This window comes from Ursus arctos, unplaced genomic scaffold (assembly GCF_023065955.2).
Source record: "Ursus arctos isolate Adak ecotype North America unplaced genomic scaffold, UrsArc2.0 scaffold_20, whole genome shotgun sequence".
Lineage (NCBI taxonomy): Eukaryota > Metazoa > Chordata > Mammalia > Carnivora > Ursidae > Ursus > Ursus arctos.
In genome coordinates, this window is record NW_026622875.1 from 13219203 (window position 1) to 13242183 (window position 22981).

Consider the following 22981-nt stretch of genomic DNA (forward strand, 5'->3'; position numbering starts at 1 on the left):
TTGAATTGACACTTTTAAGACTTGGCAGTTGGTTACTTTGACAGGTTGATTTCACATCATTTATTACTTATGGATCACAGTGACAAATGGCTATCAGCTCAACTCAAAAAGGACAAGTTTCAAACTAAGGTCTGCAAGGCACAGCCTTCCTTCGCAGGATGCAATAAACTGGCTTCAAATGTTAAAAGCAAAATCCATGGGGAAGAAGTATAAAATGGTATAAAGCAGAGTCAAATCTAAATGAAGAACTGTTTGTAAATCTGGCAAATTCTTGAAAGATTGAACCACTATTAAGTTACCTAATTTTTGTCCTGAGACTTTCATTAGGGCTGTATACCTATAACTTAACCCACCCTGAACAGAATGGAATGGAGAACCATTAAAATTGTAGCTGTTTGTTTAGGAACAAGCAATAGAAGAAACATAATTTTGTTATTCAACTATTAGTATTTAAATTAATACATATTTGTTTTTCTCTACTAACACAGAAAGAAAACCAATGTGTGTGTGTGTGTGTGTGTGTGTGTGTAATTTCCTTAAGGCATAAGTAAACACTGAGTAATTCCTATTAAGGATTTATAACTTCAAAAAAGATTCTACCTTTATTATTTTCATTTATTTTCACCCATGATAGTAACAGGTTTTGACTGAATTTGGTGAAATTTTATTTATATACTTGTTTTGAATGTTGCAAAATCTTGCAAATCTTTTGGAGATTTTTATCTGCAGTTCTAAAATTAATCACAAATAAGAAAAAGTGATTTGATTATATAAATTTATCATTATGGGATGATTTTTTAAAAAGAATAAAAGTTATTTTGTTTTTGTTTTTTTTTTAAAGATTTTATTTATTTATTTGAGCGAGGGAGAGCACAAGCACGGAGAGTGGCAGGCAGAAGGAGAGGGAGAAGCAAACTCCCCACTGAGCAGGGAGCCCAATGCAGGGCTCGATCCCAGAACCCTGGGACTGTGACCCCACCCGAAGGCAGATGCTTAACTAACTGAGCCACCCAGTCACCCGTTATTTTGCCTTTAAAAATGGAATTCAAGGGATTAGGTGAGAACTCATCCCCAAAATAAATTTATTTAAAATATTTTGAATACTGACATTTGTGTATATGTAAAAATAGGTCTACAGATCTCATCAGATTCTTGAATAAGACCACAGGTTTCCAATGTTATCAATCACAAGTATAAACACATTTTAATTTTAGTTTTTAAACAATAGAATAATATCTTAAACTATATTCTGATTCCTTTTAATCCAAGCTTTAATCAGTAGGAAGTTTGTATCCGTATTTTCTAATTAGCAGTAGGAAGCTCCTCCACTCTCACCAAAAAAAAAAAAAGAAAAGAAAAGAAAAGAAGGAAAGAAACAAAGAAATGCCCTAAACATTGGGACTGACTTAGTAGGGGCCAACCCCGACCTGAGACTTCATCTCCTCCTCCTTAAACAGTGCTCTGGCATTCTGAGCTCCAGCCCTCCGTGTTCCCTTCAGGTGAATCACCGTCTGATTCCTGCAGGTTCAGGAAATGCTCTTCCCCAGTCTACAAATCTCACCTACTCTCAGATGTGAGTCACTTACAAGAGCAAGAGAGCAAGTTGCTCCAGTTGTTCCGAGCAGGACAATCTGAAAGGGTGCCTCAAAGGACACTCTCAAAGGGCCCAGGGGAGAACCCACTTTCTCCGACAGGGGAGAAAAATGCTTACTTTTCATGCTGTGCCAGAAAACCCACTTCTCTGTCAACCATAGTTTCAAGGCTTATTCTTAATTAGAGTTGAGAAGCCTGTTTCAACTTGAAGACACCGTATCAGGTGAATGGACACCCAGACACCGCAATGAAAGGTAAATCAAAAATTTTTTTTAAATTTTCTTAAAAGCTGTGGTTGATAGGACACAGCACTAAGACTGTAATTATCCTTTTGCTTAAATCTGAGGTCTGAAGAAAAAGTAGAAACGAGAATACTAACTGAGTAATATAATGTAAGTTCTTTTTCTCTGGGAGGCACCACATTCCAAAAACAGGGGCCATATGTTCTTCATGGAGCTTCACCGTTTGCAGCTTGGGCGGGCGGAAAATGTAAATTGTGTATTGTGCCTTCAAACGTGGAAACAAGGACTTGAAAATCGCTTATATTTAAGCTAAAAAAATTTTTTTTATCACACTTACTGTTTTCAATAAGTAAAATCCATAGTCTCTTGTAATTGTTTCTCAAGACCTAAAAGGTACATTTGTTTCATAATCTTTCATTCACTTTTTTTTTTTAAAAAAGGAGAGACCAAAACAAAAAAGATGATTTTCTGTCCAAATTGCTTCATTTTGATAAAAGAATCTCAATCTTTTCATTGTACCACAACGAACAGGGCGATCCTCATTCCAGTTCCTTCAGAGATCATGTTAAAACACGTCCGGAAAGGCACTGAGAAAACCTCCGGCTACCAACAAAGGGTTCCAACACTTTAGTGCTGCCTCACATTCAAACTGTAGGGAAGTTTTTGCTTCACTGAGGAAAACAGAAAGCAAGCATAGAGATTTGAACTTGTCAAATTTAGAATATAAAGACTTGAAAAGATAGGTGAGCTGCAAGTAGGGTGACTTTTGATTCATTCGGTTAACATTGATCTACTAAGGAACTTTAAATTACCCAAACTGTATGGGGCAGGGAGAGCCACACACTGTTCATATTTTATACCATTAGTATCTCTGCCAGTGTGCAGTTAACAAAAGTCTTCCTTTCTTGAAATTAGGAATCAAGGAGAGTCTCTTAGTCCTTCAGCAAAAACCTTTGCTAAGACTATCATTTCCGACACCTACTTGAAAAGCGTTTTGGCATACGTGGGTGAAGGCAGAGTGGCTGGAGGGATAGTTAGATGCCTGAATACCGTATTTAAGGATGTAGGCCAGGGGTGGAGGAGAGGGGGAGTAATTAGTCAGAAAATCATAACTTTCATGAAGAGGCTAAGGGGAAATTTCCTAGCCAGAGACAGTGCGCTGAGAGGGATTACTGCACTCAGGGAAGGGGGTGGGTGAAGGGAGACTAAACGAGAATTGATGTTTTTATTTAGGTTACCAGCATGCATACCCTTTCCTGAGTCTGCCTGCCTTCCTTCATATCTTAGGGTTTCACTTCCTTCAAGAACAAAAAATATTTCATGCTTTGCCTTGTACTCAGAAAATGCCACAGAAATTTAACATAGAGGAGACAAGAATGGTCATTTGTTCTTTGTATGCCTCTAAACAGGAAAATTAGAAAAACCCACAAAACTCCCTCAAAGCCTGTCCTGGTGAGGGCAAGACGGAAGTGAGGTAAAATCTAGGTAAAAGCACCTGGGAGTAGTCCAAAGTCTCCGGGACAGATGCTCTATGCACAGGCAAGGGACAGCAGTTTGCTTTAGGGCAGAAAATCCAGGACTCCCAGCAAAGTGACCAGGGTTTGGGTGAAGACTGTGCCAAAAGTTATCAGAGTGAGTTGGGCAAGGCTCTTACTTCCTCAGGAGCTCGATGCCATCCCTCACAGTAAAATGAGGGGATCGGACTGGATGGTCATTAGAGGGCCCCTGCACTTCCAGATTCCTATAATCCAGGTGATATGCTGAGGTACGAGGACTGGTTATCAAGAACCAAGGCTTGGATCAAACCAAGGAATGCTGGAGGGCACACTGGGTGGAGCCAAACATGATTAAGGAGGACTGATCCTCTCCACTTCTGTCCCAGCCAAACACGTAATGCTAATCAAATCCCAACCTCTTTAGGTTCCAGATTCTCTCTCTCCAAGATGGAGATGAATACAGTTTGCTCCCACTTCCTAGGGTAGAAAGCTGTGCATTAATACAAACACAGGGCCACCTGCAGTTCTCATAGTCGTGACCATAGAAAGAGAGGGGAGAGCAGAGGCAACCATGATCTTGTGATTAGAAAGTAGATGAGATGGGTGGGGGGGAAAGAAAGGGGGGAAAAAAACATAACAATAAAATTTTAACAACAGAGAACAAACTGAGGGTTGATGGAAAGAGGTGGGTGGAGGATAGGCTAGATGGGTGACAGGCATTATGGAGGGCACTTGTTATGATGAGCACTGGGGGTTGTATGTAAGTGATGAACCACTGAATTCTACTCCTGAAACAATTATTGTGCTATGTGTTAACTAGAATTTAAATAAAAATTAAAATAAATAAATTAGTTTACAACTAAAAAAATAAACATTAAAAAAAAAAAGTAGTTGAGATGAACCAATTGGAAAACAACAGGGTGAACAAGAAACAAGACTCAAAACATTCCGCTTCGGGCCAATGGTCAAAGCCAAGCTCCTTTCTGATGTGGTGACAAATTTTTTTTCCCTTTAAGTAGGCTCCACACTGAGTGTTGAGCCCAACATGGTGGGGGGGGGGGGGGGGGACCAAACTCGACCCGGAAATCAAGACCTGAGCCGAGACCAAGAGTCAGATACTTATCTGACTGAACCACCCAGGCGTCTCTGACCTGGTGACAATTTCTAACTCTTCCTCCTTATGTGGCAAAAATGGGCAGAATAGAGTTTGTTCTCCATCTTATACCTAAGTAGTATATTTTATCTTTTAACATTTTTATTAACCAAAGATGAAAAAATTTACACTAAAATGCATTTGAAGAAGAGCACTAAGTTTCCCTTGTTGTAAGATGTCACATTAAGTCATTCATATCAGTGACTCTTCAATAAGGCAATTTCTGACAATAATGTCCATCATTCTGGAAAGAGAAGGTACCTCCTTAAATGACTTTCTCCAATGTACTAGATAAAACTCATATGACACAAACTGCCCTTCTAGCCTTAATGCTAAAACAACAATCATAACATACATTGATAGCTTAATATATGCCCAAGACCACTGCATATTTTAATCCATATTTTAAAAAAGAAACAGCTTCACACACCTGTAAGGTGTGTACCGCCATTACCTCCATTTTACAGCTGAGCAAACTGAAGGTGAAAAGGCATACAAGAGAGCAGCAGAGCTGTGCCCCTGAACTGTGTCTACCTGCAGCCAACCATGTTCGTAGTCACTACTCTGCAAGTTCTGAGTAAATGCACAACTTACTGTTAGCGACCTCTCTTTTGTGCATAGTTTGTAAGCAAAATTATATAGACTTGTGATTTATTCCCTGTGCTACTTGACTGTAGGAGACAAATGACTGGGGTGCATGACAGCCTGCTACCATGGAACTACTCTACTTCCTAGTTTTCCGAAAGGAGACATCACATTATAATCAGCACGTGAACCCCCAATTCGTGTAGAAGCAACAGAACAGTTAAGAGCATAACACTCAGACTGACTTGTGTTCAAATCCAGACTCCATCTCAAACCAGGTGTGTTAACCTGGGCTCTCGCACTCACCTGTCTGCTGAAGGAACCTCTCTAAGCCTCAGTTTATTTGCAAAACAGTGGGGGTTGGGGTGGGTACTACTACTCTTACTACACCCAGGTAGCATCAAAACAGTGAGTTCTTACTATATGCCAAGCCCCAATGAAACAATCTGTAAGGATCAAATGAGATAATACTGTGGTAATACCTCATTCAATCGTCAAGCCAATCCAGTGATGAATGTGTTACAGAAGAGAAAACTGGGGCACAGGAGTTAGGTAACCCGCCCAAGTAAATGGCAGATCTCCAACTTGAGTCCAATGTCTTTTTAATAAATTAAATGTATCTAAATAATTCAAAACTGTCTTACCTGCAAAATAGTTTCAGCCAGCATTTGCCAAACCCTTACTCTTATTAATGTTGTTGTTGTTGTATCTAACAGCATAGAAACACAGACTCTTCTGTTGCCAGAGGAGCATTAGCCAATGGCCCGAACATACTCTCAGGTCAGAGATACTGGCCTTCAGCCACCAGATCAACTCTGCAGAGGACAGAGAATAGGGCCAAACTCTGCAGAAGCCAGTGTAAGCCAAGGCAGCTGAAATACAATAATCGAAGGTCCCTGCACTAAAGATGCTTCTGATCTAGTTGAAGAGAAGTGGTAATAGAGAACTCTGGGGCTGTCAGCACTCAGCTGTGTGGCTTCAGGCAGAGAGCTGACAGGAGAGATGCAAGAAAGCAATGCATGGACATGAGCTGCCCCAAGACTGCAGGCACCACAGGGCCTGCCACTCTCCTTTTGGGATAGGTGACCTCCCTGCCCAAACCTCTTCCTCCTCCTACCTACCAGACGCAAAGGTTATAAAGGAAACTGAAAACAAATCATCAATGGGCTTCTCAAACCAATTTAGATAAACTGGCTAAAAGAAAAATTAGAACGACTACTAAATTGTATACTGGCTGCCTTACAAAGATAGTCCTTCATATCATGACTGGGTACAATGTGGGTACTTGGGGCTCACAGCAACATACAATACTTAAATCATCAGAGCTACAATTATTTCTCGGCTGTTTCAACCAAACAGTTTAAAGGTCTACTCCACCGAAACTTCAAACAAGATAAAGTCTTGCACTGTCTCAAAGTGCCTATGCAGTACCCACACCATATGCAGCAAAATGAATGAATAAAAGAAGAGTGGATGCCATCAAAACATAACTACTATAATCACGCAGCAGCATATTATGATCACTGTTTAACAGCTATTTCCGTTGTATTTATTCAACACCAATATTCCCTTCTCCCTAAAACATTCTAATTTCATGCTGCAATAATATATTGTAGCAATTGAAATTTCTCAAGTGGTGGGCATATTAAACCTATAAAAATAATGTTTTCATGTGGTTCAACCTTATCAGCAATAAGGAAGAAGAAACTTCAGAGCTTTTTAAAAGAGTATGGACCCCAAATTAAATAGAGTGCCATTCAATTCTGAAATCCAATAAACCATCCCAAAGCTTGTCTTACAAACTCATCAATTTCAGTTAAAAAGGAAAATACTAGGGGGAAATTGGTAAAACCGAGGGAGAGGTTCGCAGCAGGAATCCAGTAACAAGGCTCTCGGTCCCACTAAGGCCTGAACAGAAACCCCAAGGAGAGGCCTGGCGCAGCCCCACCACGAAGCTAGATGTCACAAACTGTAACCCACAGACACGCATTATTTGGTCTGCCTAGCGGGTTAACAAAATTAATCTATAATTTAAAATTCATGTAATTGTATATAAAAATCCATTTTTCTTATAAATCAGATAGTCTGGTAGCAGTTGACCCACACATCTGTGTGGCAACAATCCAGAGCCTGAGAAAGGGGCAACATCCCCCAGATTACGCAGTGCCTAGCCCTGATTACCTCCCTTGACATTCTGGCTGTTAGCTGTGTTTTATTAGCACACTGCTACTGTTGATGATTTCGTCTTATACTTGCCTCACTTTCCTCACTGACATGACCTATGGGGCTATATTTGAATTTGTAACCCTCCACTTTAGCCCTCTTACTTACATCAGAGGACCAGTGTTCGACCAGCCTTCCTCCTGGTCTTTGGCCGTGTCCTCCATGAGATCAGCTGCCAGTTCCTATTCTCTCGGCCCTCCCTGGGTTCTATTCTTTTACTTCAGATGGCAAAAGAAGATACTCATGAAGATAAAAATAGCAGATTTCCACGAAGATCAGATTAGGTCACAGGAGGCCACATTCCTCGAGAGCCTAACATTAAAGCAAATGTTTCCTGAGCCTCACACTGTGTCTGCAGGTACTCTGCTGGACTCTGGAGATAGAAGGATTCAAAGACGCTCAGGCATTCAGGCAAACAAGGAGAATGCAATGCAACAGCTGGAGATACGAACAGCCAGGCAGATACTAGGGACTGAGAAGCGCGGACACATTGTAGGGGGAAACATAGAAGGCTTTGAGAAGAGGTGGCAGATGAGTTAGGCTTGAAAGCCTGCTCAGTGGACAAGGGAGAGACAGACAGGGATGGTCTGTGCAGGAGCGTGGGAGCTGCAAAGTAGGCAATTAGACAAGACCAGGTCACCAGGGTACCTACAGAGGGGCTTGCAAGGTGTTCTGTACAAGAAAGGAAGCTACTGAGGGCTGTAACAGAAGGAAATATGACAGGCAGGGGAAAAAGAAAACACATATGACAAATATTATAATATAATATTATAATAATACACACAGATACTTATTTCTCCTAGTTGAGCAACTTATCATCTTTATACATCAACCCAGAATTATTTTGATTCAAATATTCCCACCACTTTAAGAATCACTTTTAAAAATAGCATAATTAATGCCAGCAAAGTTGATAGTAGGAACCACTTTAAAGAGAATGTTACGTGTTCACACACACACATACATGAAATTAATTATATGTGATGCCAGATGCTTTTATTACCTATGTATGGGAGGATGGGCAATTTATTTCTTGTTTTTATAAGAGGACAAAATAAGAAACAGTGAGGGTTTGATGCTGATAAAAATGTGAAAGAAATATCCACTAGTACTGAAGACCTCATTAAGGAATTTTTAAATTATAAATGAAGGTAAGGGAGAAAACTGAAGGAGGACCTGTCTCTTAGGAATCAGTCTTATTCTATTAATTTAAACAACATTCCTGTTTGATTAAACTGTGATCTGAAGAATTAGGGTAGCTAACCTGACACCCATTCTACTGATAGGTATTCTAAGAACACCTATCCTTTATGCACAGCTAGAAAACCATCATGATGACCTTATTAGAATGGTGACGACCACCACCACCATCACCAGGAAGAATAATGTTAACTCCTAAGTATAATGCTTAAGCCATGGAATGACTCTTCTGAAACAAGGAATAGCATCTCCCTAAGCTTGTGAAAAACATTCTTCCTTTCTTCAAGATGGTAATCAAACTAAACACTTAACCTGGGATCGTAAATTCTGAGAATTTTTTTAAGGAACCAGAAGTGACTTGAAATATATTTGGCTCCACATACTCATTGAAAACTACTGCTCTGGTTATTGAAAACTTTAGCCCCTCACCTCTCTAACCAGCCTCCTCAACATCAATAAACAGAATCCAACTTTGCCTAAACAGAAAATATAAAGTGTATAAAAATATACACTTCAACTCCATCAACTGTAAAATTTAACCATATGACTAATAAAAACTGTATTATTGAGCAGAAAAAAACATATTTGCCATGAGTTACATGCTTATATTATTGTAGTACTTACAATATAAAATTGACTTTATATATATTATCTCATGACTTCTCAAAGCACCTTTGGGAGCTAGGCCAGGCATTTATAACTTTCCTCTTTCCGAGATGTGAAAGCTCAAGCTCTGAGGTACAATGTTTTATCCAGGGTCAAAGACGTAAATACTGAGTCAAAAACTTAGTACCTGCCCACTCCAAGGAGGTCTAAGAACTTAGTACCTGCCCACCCAACAGAAGTCTAAGACACTGGCCAGACTACTTCCGAGCTGCTTCCACTACAAGCCAAGGGGCACAGCAGAGAAGCTCTAGGGTCACAACAACTGAAGCTCCTTTCCTGGCTTTGCCTTTCACTGTGGGTGATGTTGGGCAAGTTGTTGAACCTCGCTAATAAGATTCCTCTCCTGTACAAAAGAAATAACCGGGTTTGGGGTGAAGGTTATAAAGAAGCATTAGACACAAGCCTTGCCTTCATGGAGTTTACAAACCGCTTTACATCACTCCCAAATCAATATTTATAAATCAAGTGGTCAGAGGTCACCCCCCAAAAAATACGCTAAATCTCAATGTGGACCAAAATACACATCATTTTAGGCTTTAGATACCAAGTGCAACTTCGAAAAGAGAACTTCAGAGTAGTTCCTGAACAACCTGAACGAACAGCTGTGTGCTTTGCATTCCAACACCTTTGGGATGTGACTCCAAGCATGCATTAATGAAGTGCCCTGTGACGACAGGGACCTAATTTTATTACAAAAACAAGTAAATTGTATCCAGTGAGATAACTTGTTTTTTTCCCAAGGCCTCCAGCAAAGCTGTTAACAGTGTTGGAAAACTCTCACTCACACCCTCTCCCTCCCCCTCAAATTTAAATTGGTTAAGATTATTGGATTACAGGCAATTCCAAATGCAAGAGAGGCTGTACCTTTCATCAGAAACTTCATATTAGATGTTTTTTGTTGAGTATTACATCTTTACCACTGAAATTTAAGGATACTGCAGCAGTATTCCCATTATGAGCTACTAGCTTAGCTAGAAAGCTTAGTAGAAAAGTTTTCTTTTCTGCAAGATCTGAAATTCTCACAATTTTGGGTATGAGTCTCTAAAGAACAAATTGGAAGATGGAAGACAAGTAAGAGACAATCGCTGCCACCAAATAATCACCCCACAAAACAAAGAATAGCCGCCACCAGGGAGGCGGCACTTAACTGGCATTCATCTTCCAGATCTTGATCAGAAGCTCAATAAGGAGGCCCTGTGCAGCCAGAGAGAATGTCCCAGTGGGCACACCGGCCGGCTATTCCTGCTGTGGCGGGTTCCCCCCCAGCGAGGCACAAGGGGCTCACCAACCATGCTGAGGTCAAACACAGTGAGGTTTAAGAATAAGGCTATGTGCCCAAACTAGCAGTTCAGCAGTCCTGGAAGCTGATCCTTCCCCTGGTCCTCTTGTTACCCTTCAAGGGAGACAGCAGAGGGCTGGACATCCGGCGCACCTGAGTTCGAGCCTCTTCTCCACCATTTATAACCTTTCTTCCTTCGGACCCAGAATCTCAGTTCTCCCACCAACAAAAGCAGTTTAAGAATAAGCGTAGGGCTTTTGCTTAAAGAGCCCAGTACAGGGCTCAGCACAGAGAAAAGCTCAACTGTGACAATAATTCTCAGGTGTGAGCTAAGATCTCCCACCACTATTTTTCTGGGTTGCTAAGAAGTAAAAGGAAAATCTTTTGGAGAGACTGCTAAGCTATGGCCCCTAAAGCAAGAAAATTCAGGACTCAGTAGGGAGGGGGCAGAGGAAAAAGAAGAAAAATACATTTATAATTTAAACAGACATTTCACGATCCATATGGTTCAAATTTAGCCACATAAGATTAAATGATAAACAGACCAAAGGTCACAAAATTAAGTATCTGTAGGCTCAGACAGGAAAAGCTCCCAAGTGAGGAGCCCCAGGGGTGTCAACAGAGAATGCCGTGAGCTGGTAAGCTGGAGCGTACATCCCATTGGGAAGACGCAGCTAATACTGCTGGACTGTGCATGCTCACTATTTGCATATCTCATTTCTCAGGATAGGATCCAAATCTGAGTTCTTACATGAAATTTCCTGATGTTTTCAACATGGTTCAGGCCAAAAAAAATGAGATCTCCAGTTTAGAAGATTAGCAGTTCCTTCACCAGCTAGACAAGAGAAAACAAACCTACCCTTCCCCTTCCACTTCCTACCCTCCAAAATTAAGCTCCAGAATCATTCTTCATTTTTATTCCAGGGCAGTGTAAGAGAACTGCAGCTTCAGTTTCAATCAGATCTGAGCTGAACGCTGACTCTACCCATTACTCGCCATGTGAGTCAGGGCAAGTTAATTACGTGTCTGAACCTCGGATCTTCCCACCTGGGGGAAGAAAAGGAAATAAAGCACCTAGGTCATAAAACCACTCTGAGGACTGTATGAGACATTAAGCAACTAGCCCACGGTGTAAGATAAAGGAGACACTCAGTACACCTTAGCCCTTTTCCACCGCCCGCCTTTAAAAAGCCAGCTTAAACCAACAACAGTTAACAAAATAATCAAAGAAGATATCAATGGGTGGCTGAAAAAAAAAAAAAAAGAAGAAAAACAAAACCAGGTCTCTAAGCATCGATACCATCTAACCTCAGGAATGGCTGTGAAGCTTGGCCTACCACAGACATCACATTCTTGAGCGGTTTCATCAGCCCTCAGCTGGGGGAGCGATAGGCGGCACAACAGGATTCCCGCCCGTGAACCAGGTCCTGGAACGGAGCCATTACTACCGCTGAAGCAGCCGTGATTGCAACACCCTGCAGGCGCTGGGACACGCACAGTGCACAGCTGCTCCGGAGTCAACCACACAGGGAGCCCCCCAGCTTACGTGCAGATGGCGGTCAGACGAGGCTCAGAGGCAACTGAAAAAAAGGGCAAGCTCTTAGAGCAAAAAGATCAGTCAAATGGCTCCTCACAGGACGGCTGAGACCACAAACCACCTAACAGTGTCAGCATAAACAAGGCGGCAAGAACGTGGTTCGCCTTGTGTCCACCCCGTCATTCACCCAATAGATTCCACCGTGTCCCTATGACACACAACAGGACTAACAAGGCAGCCCCTACCCTGTGCAGCACAGCTGCCATAAATATTCACACTTGAACCTTGCAGTCAGCCTATAAGGGATGTATCATCATATTCACTTTATACGTGAGGAAATGCTGGGTCAGAAAGCTGGAAGTGAGCGGGCGGGGGTTGAAACCCAGCACTCCACCACACTGACGCCTTACTTGGCTGGGAGTAAGGGCAAGGGGTTTTTTAAGCCAAGCAAGGAAATATCATTTTAAATGCCAGGCATTAAATGAGAAACTTAACAAAAACGTCCCTCAGTCCTGTATATCTGCCTCCCCTCCCCCCACCCTTTCTCTCCTTCCCATCGCAGGCATGCTTTCTTTGAAAGTGTTGTCTGAAATCGTTCCCTGACTTCCTCACCTTGCAAACATTACTCAACTCTCTGTCAATAGGCCTCTGCTTCTGCCCTACACCACCTCCCAGCCGGCCGGCCGGCCGGCCGGCCGGGGACACACACACACACACACACACACGGAACAACATGTGCAGCCCTGGCAAAGATGAACAGTGACCTCTTTGTTAACTGAATCCTATCCAATGGCACTTTGCTGTCCTGTATCACTTGATTTCCCTGCAGGGTAAAATGAGTCCTAGCTTCTTGTTTCTTAAACTCTGTTCTGAGTTCACATGACATTACTCTCTTCTAATAACTGCCCAACTCTCTGGCCACTCCTTCAGGCACTTCCCCTTCCTTAAGATTGCTCCTTAAAAGCACCTACATCAGCCCTGTCCCATTCTCATTCTACTGGACAGGTTCATCCCAGGCAAACTCATTCCATTCCCATAGATTTTTCTATAACTGATCCTCTGTTGACTTAAATGTGTATCATCAGCCAGAAGCACTTTTCTGAGCCCCTCCTTGGACCTTCAGTTACCTAGCAGACATCACAGGAGTAATACGTGAGCATCCTGCAATCAACGAATCCAAAACTGAACTCCAGTGGTCCCTTTATGTGATCCTCCTCTCATTTTGGCCCTAATATCCCAAATACCTGAGAGCCAACACCCCTCCTCCCTTTCCAGCAATATCAGGCAGCCACTAATTCCTCAATATACCTCAAATTCATCATGTCTCTCCATCACTCAATCCCATCATCATCCTCAGATTACTGCATCTTCTTTGGCCACACTCAGCATTTCCACATGCTCCTTTCCCATCGGACCTTCAGCAAACCTGCCACAATACCAGTATCACCGCAGCCACAGAACCTCCCTGATTCCCACTTCTCCTCGTCAGGGTACACGTCTCTATTTCCATAGTATCCAAAACCTCTCATCTATACTTAGTGGTCTCTTTACTTCTAGATCCTCAACTAAGTGACTCTAAACTCCCTGAGGGCAGACACCTATGTACTGTGCATTTCACTACTTCCTTCAACAGAAGATAGGCAAGTGCTTGCCATGTACCTCTTCCGGTCTTGAAAACTCATCTATTGTGCTGGTGAGTTGCTAGCCTATTTGTATTCCTTTTCCTTTCTGTGCACTCTTTCACCCTTTTTAACTTGAGATATAATTTATATATCATAACTCTTATCCATTTTGAACATGATTCAATAATTTTTAGTAAATTTATATAGTTTTGCAACCACAACCACAATCCAGTTTTTATCACCCACCAATAAGACCTGTCATATTCTCACAGTTAATCTCAACACCCTCAGAGCTCAGGCAAATCCTTTCCACTTCTACAGAGTTGTCTTTTCTGAACATTTCCTCTAAATGTTACATAGTCTTTCATAGCTGGCTTCTTTCCCCTGCAAAATATTTGAGGTTTGTCCATATTATAGCTGCATTTCATTCCTTTTTATTGCCAAGTAGTATTGCATTGTATGACTATACCACATTTTGTTTATCCATTCATTGACTGATATTTGGGTTGATTCAACTTTTAGCTATTAATGAATAATGCCACTAAAATATTTGCATACAAGTCTTTGCATGGGCATACGTTTTCATTTCTCTTGGGTAGATATGTATGAGTGAAATTGTTGGGTCGTATGATAAATTTAGTTTTAACTTTATAAGAAACTACTAGACTGTTTTCAAAGTGGCCATATCATTTTAAACTCCCCCATCAGCAATGTGTAATAGTTTCTGTTTTTCCACATCCTTAGCAACACCTGATATTCTCTTTTCTATTTACAGCCATTCTGGTAGGTAGGAAATGGCATTTCATTGTGGGTTTTTATTTAAATATCCCTAATGACTAATGACGTTGAACACCTTTTCGTGTGCTCTTGGTGAAATGTCTATACAAATCTTTAGATCATTTGTTTTCTAATTGGGTTGTTTTCTCATCAGGAAGTTGTAAAAGTTCTTTGCATATTCTGAATATAAATCCTTTATCAGAAATGTGATATTTAAATATTTTTCCCAAGGCTCTTTTCTGGGTCCTCCTTAAGGGCTGTCTGCTGTCTTTCTTCCTGCTGCTTGTGGCCTACCTACTTCTAGACACTGCTCCTCTCTTCCAGTGGGGGTAAGGCCATATTGGAATTCTTGTTATTGAGTAAGGTATATGTGAAGCCAAGAGGAAGAAAACCACATAATTTGGGAAGAGAGAAATGTAAAAATCAAGATGTGTTTGTCAGGCAAACTTCAGGAAATGTTTCCATGAGAAGATCAATTCGAGAAAAATAAAGGTTTACGGAATCCAAGGATCATTATTATGAAGATTAGAAAACCAACTGCTTCAATCATTCTTCCTGGTAAACTTTAATAAGTAAAAACAAAGTAGTTTCACCTCCTTACCTTACTTTAAAAATCCTTCAACATTACCACCCAAAAAGGAAAAGATTCTTAAGAGCCCTAATCACTGTCTACGCTCTATTAACCAAAAAAGTACCTTTTTAGCACCCACTACGGACTACTCACTGTGCGATCTGACATAAGGCATGAATGCAGTACCTAAATGCTCAGAGGGGATTTAGGCAGGGAGGGGAATCACTAAAAATTTGCGAGCCATTTTTTTCCGTCTACTACCAAATCTAGCACCTAAACATCATGTGACACTAGGGAACAGAAAAGAAGGGCAAAGTAACAGATAAAGAAACAAGTGCTCTTCATTTGCGGCCAAATTCTTCAGTATACTTCTGCCTGCAAAGTGCTCTTTCCCCGTTGACTCAGCCAATGTAACTGCTTACACCAGCCAGAAATCTGCGTTGTACTTGCAGGGGATGAGGTTACTTGGGGTCTCTTTGCAGCTGTATAGTGTATAAGCAACATCAGTAAAGAGACATTAGAGTCTCACATGGTTTAATGAGCAATAGCGTGACTTGCCCTATAGCAAACCATTCGTTCCATAAAACCATTTGACTTTAGCAGCACACTCGCCAAAAGAGTCCTCAAGATTTCTTTTTTTATCAACACCTCAGAGAAGCAAGAAAACATAGAAGAGACAGGGCTGCTTGAAGAAGAAGTAGGGGAAATGTTTTACAGCATTCGATGTTACATGCACATATGATCTCAATCTTTATAAAAATGTGTGGAATCTGAGGCTTGGAAAAGTTCAGGAATTTAGCCAAAATCACACGCCCATCACTGAAACCCACTTAAATTATTCACTCCTAATCACACTTTGAGACTGTATGGAATGCAGTTCTCACAGAGAAATACAGGGACTTAAAAGACAAACATTCAAATGACATTAAATTCTTAAGGGAAATCTATGCTTGAGGAAATCATAGAAGCTGGCTCACATAAATTAGAGTCCTGACTGGGATTTTCTAGGTTCTTGAGGGCAATTCCAGAAAGGCCAGGTGACTTATAGAGGTCACACAGCTGGCTAATGTAAACCCAAAACTAGAACCCCAGAGATTATTTTTTTAAAGATTTTATTTATTTGTCAGAGAGAGAGAGAGAGAGAGAGAGAGCAAGAAACAGAGCAAGCACAAACAGGGGGAGCAGCAGGCAGAGGGAGAAGCAGGCCCCCTGTTGAGCAAGGTGCCTGATGCAGGACTCGATCTCGGGACCCTAGGATCATGACCTCAGCTGAAGGCAGAGGCTTAACTGACTGAGCCACCCAGGCATCCTGAACCCCAGAGATTATAAGAATAGGATACTAAGGGAGGGGGGTGGGGGAATGGGATAGACCGGTGATGGGTATTAAGGAGGGCACGTATTGCATGGTGCACTGGGTGTTATACACAACTAATGAATCATCGAGCCTTACATCGGAAACCGGGGATGTACTGTATGGTGACTAACATAATATAATAAAAAATCATTAAAAAAAAAAAGAATAGGATACTAAAAGCATGTGAGCTTATAAAACACTCTTACATATATCAATGTTAGATTTTTTTTAAAAAAGCATTTTTTTAACAATTTCCAATTGCATATAAGTCCCATCACAGATGTATTTATTACATGCTTGGGTCAGGAGGAAAAAAAGAATTCAGTAGAAGCAGGGATGGGAAGATATAAGCTGACGCGCCCTGAGTGCATTCCTAGACCTAGGTTCTGATAACTGTCTTTTGGACTATTTCACATAATCCTTATTACAATCCTGTAATATGATTATTTATGATTCTTATTTCAGAAATGAGGACAATGAGTCACAGAGACATTAGTAACTTTCCCACGGCCACACACTAGCATTCAGATAGACAGCAAACACAGAAATGGTCCCTGCTCCATGGCAGGCTGAAAAGGGACCCAAAAATATGCAACTTTCCTGTGGCAGAGCTGTTCATATCCAAAGAGTATGTCTTCTCTCAACTGTGAAAGCATATACATACATTTTTAAAGAAAAGACTGGGGCACCTGGGTGGCTCAGTTGGTTGAGTGTCCAACTCTTGATTTCAGCTCAGGTCATGATCGAGCCCCACACTGGGCTCCATGCTCAGAGGGGAGTCTGCATGAGACTCTTCTCTTCCTCTCCTTCCACCCCTCTCCCTGCCCATGCTCTCTCTCTATAATAAATAAAGCTTTGGGAGGGAAGAGAAAGGAGGGAAGGGAGAGAAGGGAAGGGAAGAAGGAAGGGAGAGAGAGAGTGAGTGGGGAAGAGAAGAGAAGAGAAGAGAAGAGAAGAGAAGAGAAGAGAAGAGAAGAGAAGGGAAGGGAAGGGAAGGGAAGGGAAGGGAAGGGAAGGGAAGGGAAGGGAAAGGAGGAAGGAAGGAAGGAAGGAAGGAAGGAAGGAAGGAAGGAAGGAAGGAAAGAAAGAAAGAAAGAAAGAAAGAAAGAAAGAAAGAAAGAAAGAAAGAAAGAAAGAAAGAAAGAAAGAAAAGAGGGAGGGAGGGAGGGAGGGAGGGAGGGAGGAAAAGATCAAATTACTATGTTCACATTCCTTCGTAATTCCCCCTCCTCTTTTTTTGCCCAGGACTCAAGCCAGGAATAACCTATGCCGAACCCTCCCCTCAGTCGTCCCCAAGTGTTTCCTGACACGTATTTTTGCTTATAGTCCACCACAACTAAAGAATGGGGCTCAACCTGACACTTGTAAAATTACCAGGTAAGCAGGAGGAAAAAACGCACAGAAAAATCTTCCTTGATCAATGACTGTTATTTATACTAACAATTTGGGGATTTTATTGGTCATTGAACCAATTAGCAAAATAAATCAGCATTTAGCCTGGCCTTTCATTAAATATAAAACAGCAAACAGGTAGGACAGCATCACTGAGAGAAATTTAACTTGTTACTACTTAATTCCAAGCTTTGTTTCATCTACAAACCATCTCGAACCCTTTTGAAAGATTAAATTAACATTTGGGGAAGATTTTTATACCCAAACTAAAGTACCTATTACTTTCCAGGTATAATAGTGTAAAAACCAAGGTTTGCTGAGGTTTCCCAGGAAGCCAAAGACCACATCTACCTCCTCTCCTGGGTAACTATTTCAACAATGACCATGCAAGGGCAGCTATGCCATGGTAGTGACACCCTGTAATTTGCATGTCCTGTGTGTTTCATTCCTACCAGGCAGGTAGAGCAGTGACATATTGTTGATACTTTCACATTTTGTGCTAAAGAGGGACACGCCCCAATGAGCAATAATGCAGCTACACCAAAAGCAAAAGGACCAAGACTCTTCACCACTCTATCCTTCATAATGTGACTGCAATTGAGACAAATTGTAATTAATGACTTAAGTTAGAGTGACCATCGATTAAGTACTAGAGGCTGTCCTCGAAATAATGTTTGCAGAGAATTTAACTCTCGGGAGATCTGGCAAAATGGGTACTGTTTATTCCCTTCTACAAAGTTATGAAGTGACTAAACTAGCACTGTCAAATAGGACTTTCTGCAATGACACGAACGCCCTTTATCTGCCCTGCCCAACACAGTAGTCACATGTGGTTAATGCTATGTATGGCTACAAACCCCATGCATTTCTCCAACACACCAGCACAGACAGCCAAATCCCACCCCCTCAACACCTGTACTACAATACCTCTCTCTCACACACACTGGCGCCAAATGTTAATTTACTATGGGACTAGAGTTCTTACGTCAATGCCTTTGTCCATCTAATTTAAAAGGAGTTGGTGGAGCAAGAGCAGGAGACAAATCTTCGCCATCAATTAACACTCTGTATCAAACTCTGAGCTAAAGAATACAGGTAATAATGTCTTAGTAAACAAGGAGTGTGTGAGAAAATAGCCTTTACACTGTAAAAACACCTAATTTTTCTTAATTGAATCACCAAGCTACCTGTCATTAAAAACCTTCCCTAACGTTGCCAAGTTTTTTTTATTGACAGTGAAGAAGGAACAACGTGATAAAACAGCCTGGGTAAAGAGAGCCACATACTTTTAATGGTCTTTGTTCCTGAGCAGGAATACTGTGCATAGAAATGCTTCTGAGCACAACCACTAGCTTTGGAAAAATTTGGGGCAATGACACAGAGGAGAAGAAATAGTAAGAGTGGCTGGCAAAGAAGAATATAACACAGACTTGATTCTTTAAAAAATTAGACAAAATTTTCTATATGAAGTTTGGAGCCTTCCAGAGCAACTTACAGATGGTTCTTCCTGCTTACAAACCATTCTTTTCCCTCACTACTACCATATTATTTCATAAAATAACCCATAACAAGTTTAACCACTAATTTGCTTAAGCTGCATTATAAATGTGGAATCTGTGAATGAAGAAATAACCAAGCCCAGGCCTATCCTACTGAATTAAAAAGTCCTGTACTTCAAAATGTTAATCCCATACATAAACTAAGGAAGCAAATACTATGAGGTGACATAATCAACAAGCTGAACACCAAACTCGCAAAGCCACAGCAACCACTGTGGAATAAGGCTGCTCGTGCTTGATATTTGCCATTTATGAGACAGAGTATTTGTTACGTACTGTTTTTGACATTCTGGTTTAAGACTCCATGTACAATAATAACCATAATTGATCAGTAAATCATCATTTAATTAGAGAGCTTCTTCATACAATTAAAACTTTAAAATCTAATGACACACTGAGCAGACACACAATCCTTAACGAACCCTGGGAAGTATGGGCCTCTCCATTCCACAGTGGATATGCATGGTAGATCCCGTGAGTCAACACTAGGGTTGAAATACTCTGTGGCATGCATGCTACAGTTTGTGAACCATTCTATTTGTATTTATAATGGCTTTAAAGACCATTCGTAATTCAGTCGGCGTCCTTTGGCTGGACCACTTATCCTGATTAAAACTTACTTGTCTTCTCTCCATTTCCCACAGGGTTCTATTCTGGGTTACACGAAAGTGTCTGCTAATGGTTTAATTGAGGAAATTAATTCAAGCACTTTCTTAACCCAGGTAAAACTGCACATCTTAGAAAGCTTAGGGATCTTGTGGTGCAGAAGCAGCCAAGATTCCAACATTTCATTAAGTCAAAATAGGCTTGAATGATACTGTTCAAGACAATATTTGAAACTGGCAACAGTAATATAGATGGCAGCTGAATCAGGCATTTTAAACTTATAAAGTTTAATAATACTATGGGTCTCATCGTAACAGGCTGGTCCAGGTACAAATTACTAGCCTGTGTAAGGATATTTCAGCCAGGAAAACCAGTTTTTAAAAACACTTGTAGCAGGGAATAAAAGGCAAAGATTAGAAAGAGTACAAGGTTACTCTGGAAGAGACTACACTTAAATTTTAGGCAGCAATTTAAGAACCTGTTTTTGGATTATGATCATCAAACTATCTTCCCTGTTTCATTTCTTCAAAGAAGGCAAACAAAATATATACTACATTGCCTGTTACATAGGGAAATGAGGGCAAAATTTATGTTGTTACCTCTAAAACAATATCGTTCCAAAACATAACTGTCATTATAGTAAACATTATTCATTAGTGAGAAGTAAAAATTCAGTAATGACCTTCTTTCTAAACTTAGATCCAAAAAGTGCAGCTGGGAATAGTGTTAGTCCAGGTTTAAAAGGAAGAGAAAAAAGCCCAAAAAAGGCAGACGACAAAATATAACTGCATGGCCTAGAGATTTATTGGGGGATATGCTTGCAAGGGATTTCAGACTGAAATGCAAGGGCGACCCCTGTGCGGGAGAGGGGAGCAGGAAGGAGGCTGAGTAGGAAGAGTCACACTACAGCGCGGTCTGAGGAAAGTTTTCACCAGACTGATGAGTCTTCCGGCCAAAGTCATTTGTCAGAGGACACTCTTCTGTCCCAGGAAAAGTCTTGTCTTAGCATCCTTCCTGTGCTCAGTTACTGGCTTGCAGCAGCCTGTGAGAAGTGCCCATCAGCAAGAAAGTGGTGGTGGAGTCAGCCCTAAGCTACAGCTGCCCGTCGATTTCGCTCCCCTCAGTAGGAGATCCACAAGACCCATTCTCGTGGTTGCCACATAAATAAGAGGCTCACACACCATGTTCCTGATTATATGATAGAGTGGTATGGCATAGGCCTTAAACAATGAACTAAAAATTCCAAATAAATAAATAAATAGTTTAAAAATTTTATCTAAGTGCAATAGGTAGAATGTAGCCTTGTAAATAAAAATAGGTATCAGCCTAGAACTATCTTTGACAAGTGACCCTCCATGATAATAAACTTAAATATTAACAACGGTCTTTTTTTATTTCTATTCCTAACAATGGTCCCTAAAGGCTCTTACATTCTACAAGCAAGCCATGGCAAAAATTTCAAAATCACCCAGTGGTTTTATTCTTCCTCAATTACTGATGATTAAAGAGCTTAAACCTGAGATTTAAAGAAGGTATTTCAGAGAGTGTGCCAAAGACAACCCTAAAAGAACAGCCAGTGCTAGCCCTTTTATTTTCATTATAGGAAAATCCAATTTTCTGCCCCCAGATTTTGTTGATTCTATTCGTAATGATATCAAACCCTAAATTAAAAATCAGGATAATTGTCATTAGTATATTAATCTTCATTTTCAAAAGACTGGCATAAAGAACCAGAAATACCACATTTTACTCAAGGGACCTCAGTGTGATGTGTCCGGGGGGGAGGGGATGAGGACTTGGGAGAGAGGTCACCAATACTCTGGCCGCTCAAAACATTAAAAATGCACTAACGTAACTATTTAAATTGCTAAGACATTTTTTAATTTGCTCAAAACAGCAGTCACCTATAAGGGAGACTAGTAGTCTGTGAGGCACACATGTGAAGCTCTGACATGATGTCTCCCCACTTCTCCTACAGATAATGAGCTGCACAGCCAAGGGAGTCACGCTCCAAGTAACGTGAGCGATGGACCCGGAAAGAACACCACTGTTAACAACGAATTTGACACTATCGTCTTGCCTGTGCTTTACCTCATTATATTTGTGGCAAGCATCTTGCTGAATGGTCTAGCAGTGTGGATCTTCTTCCACATTAGGAATAAAACCAGCTTCATATTTTATCTCAAAAACATAGTGGTTGCTGACCTCATAATGACGCTGACATTTCCATTTCGGATAGTGCATGATGCAGGATTTGGACCTTGGTACTTCAAGTTTATCCTCTGCAGATACACTTCAGTTTTATTTTATGCAAACATGTATACTTCCATCGTATTTCTTGGGCTAATAAGCATTGATCGCTATCTGAAGGTGGTAAAGCCATTTGGGGACTCTCGCATGTACAGCATAACTTTCACGAAGGTTTTATCTATTTGTGTTTGGGTGATCATGGCTGTTCTCTCCTTGCCAAACATCATTCTAACAAATGGCCAACTAACCAAGGAAAATATTCATGACTGCATGAAACTTAAAAGTCCCTTGGGAGTCAAATGGCATGAAGCAGTCATTTATGTCAACAGCTGCTTGTTCGTGGCTGTGCTGGTGATCCTGATTGGATGTTACATAGCCATATCCAGGTACATCCATAAATCCAGCAGGCAATTCATCAGCCAGTCAAGCCGAAAGCGGAAACATAACCAGAGCATACGGGTCGTTGTGGCAGTGTTCTTTACCTGCTTTCTACCCTATCACTTATGCAGAATTCCTTTCACTTTTAGTCACTTAGACAGACATTTAGATGAATCTGCACACAAAATTCTGTATTACTGCAAAGAGATGACACTCTTCTTGTCTGCGTGCAATGTGTGCCTGGATCCAATAATTTACTTTTTCATGTGTAGGTCATTTTCAAGAAGGCTATTCAAGAAATCAAATATCAGAACCAGGAGTGAAAGCATCAGGTCACTGCAAAGTGTCAGAAGATCGGAAGTCCGCATATATTACGATTATACAGATGTATAGGAATTAAAGGCCACGAGGCCTCCTTATTTGTTGAAGTCAAAGTGTACAGAATGTAAATAAATGTTTCTTTTGATTATCCTCGTGTCAGCCTATCAAAATAGGGAT

The 22981-nt window shown here is 40.9% G+C and overlaps 2 protein-coding genes across 2 annotated transcripts in view; one reads left to right on the top strand and one right to left on the bottom strand.

Annotated features, from left to right (window-relative positions):
- Window positions 1–22981, bottom strand: part of MED12L (mediator complex subunit 12L) — a 314505-nt gene that overhangs the window by 103409 nt on the left and 188115 nt on the right. The gene's annotated exons all lie outside the window — the stretch shown is intronic.
- On the top strand, window positions 1567–22919 carry GPR87 (G protein-coupled receptor 87). Its single transcript, XM_026497292.4, has 3 exons — window positions 1567–1847; window positions 17544–17675; window positions 21834–22919. Exons 2-3 carry the CDS (start codon window positions 17642–17644, stop codon window positions 22874–22876), a joined length of 1077 nt encoding a protein of 358 aa, XP_026353077.2. The 5' UTR covers window positions 1567–1847; window positions 17544–17641; the 3' UTR covers window positions 22877–22919.

What these genes read in the sequence shown, in the direction of transcription:
- GPR87 (XM_026497292.4), top strand. Translation starts at nt 17,642, where the DNA reads ATGGGGCTCAACCTGACACTTGTAAAATTACCAG. An exon ending in GACACTTGTAAAATTACCAG is followed by an intron (nt 17,676 to 21,833) that starts GTAAGCAGGAGG and finishes CTTCTCCTACAG; the next exon opens with ATAATGAGCTGCACAGCCAA.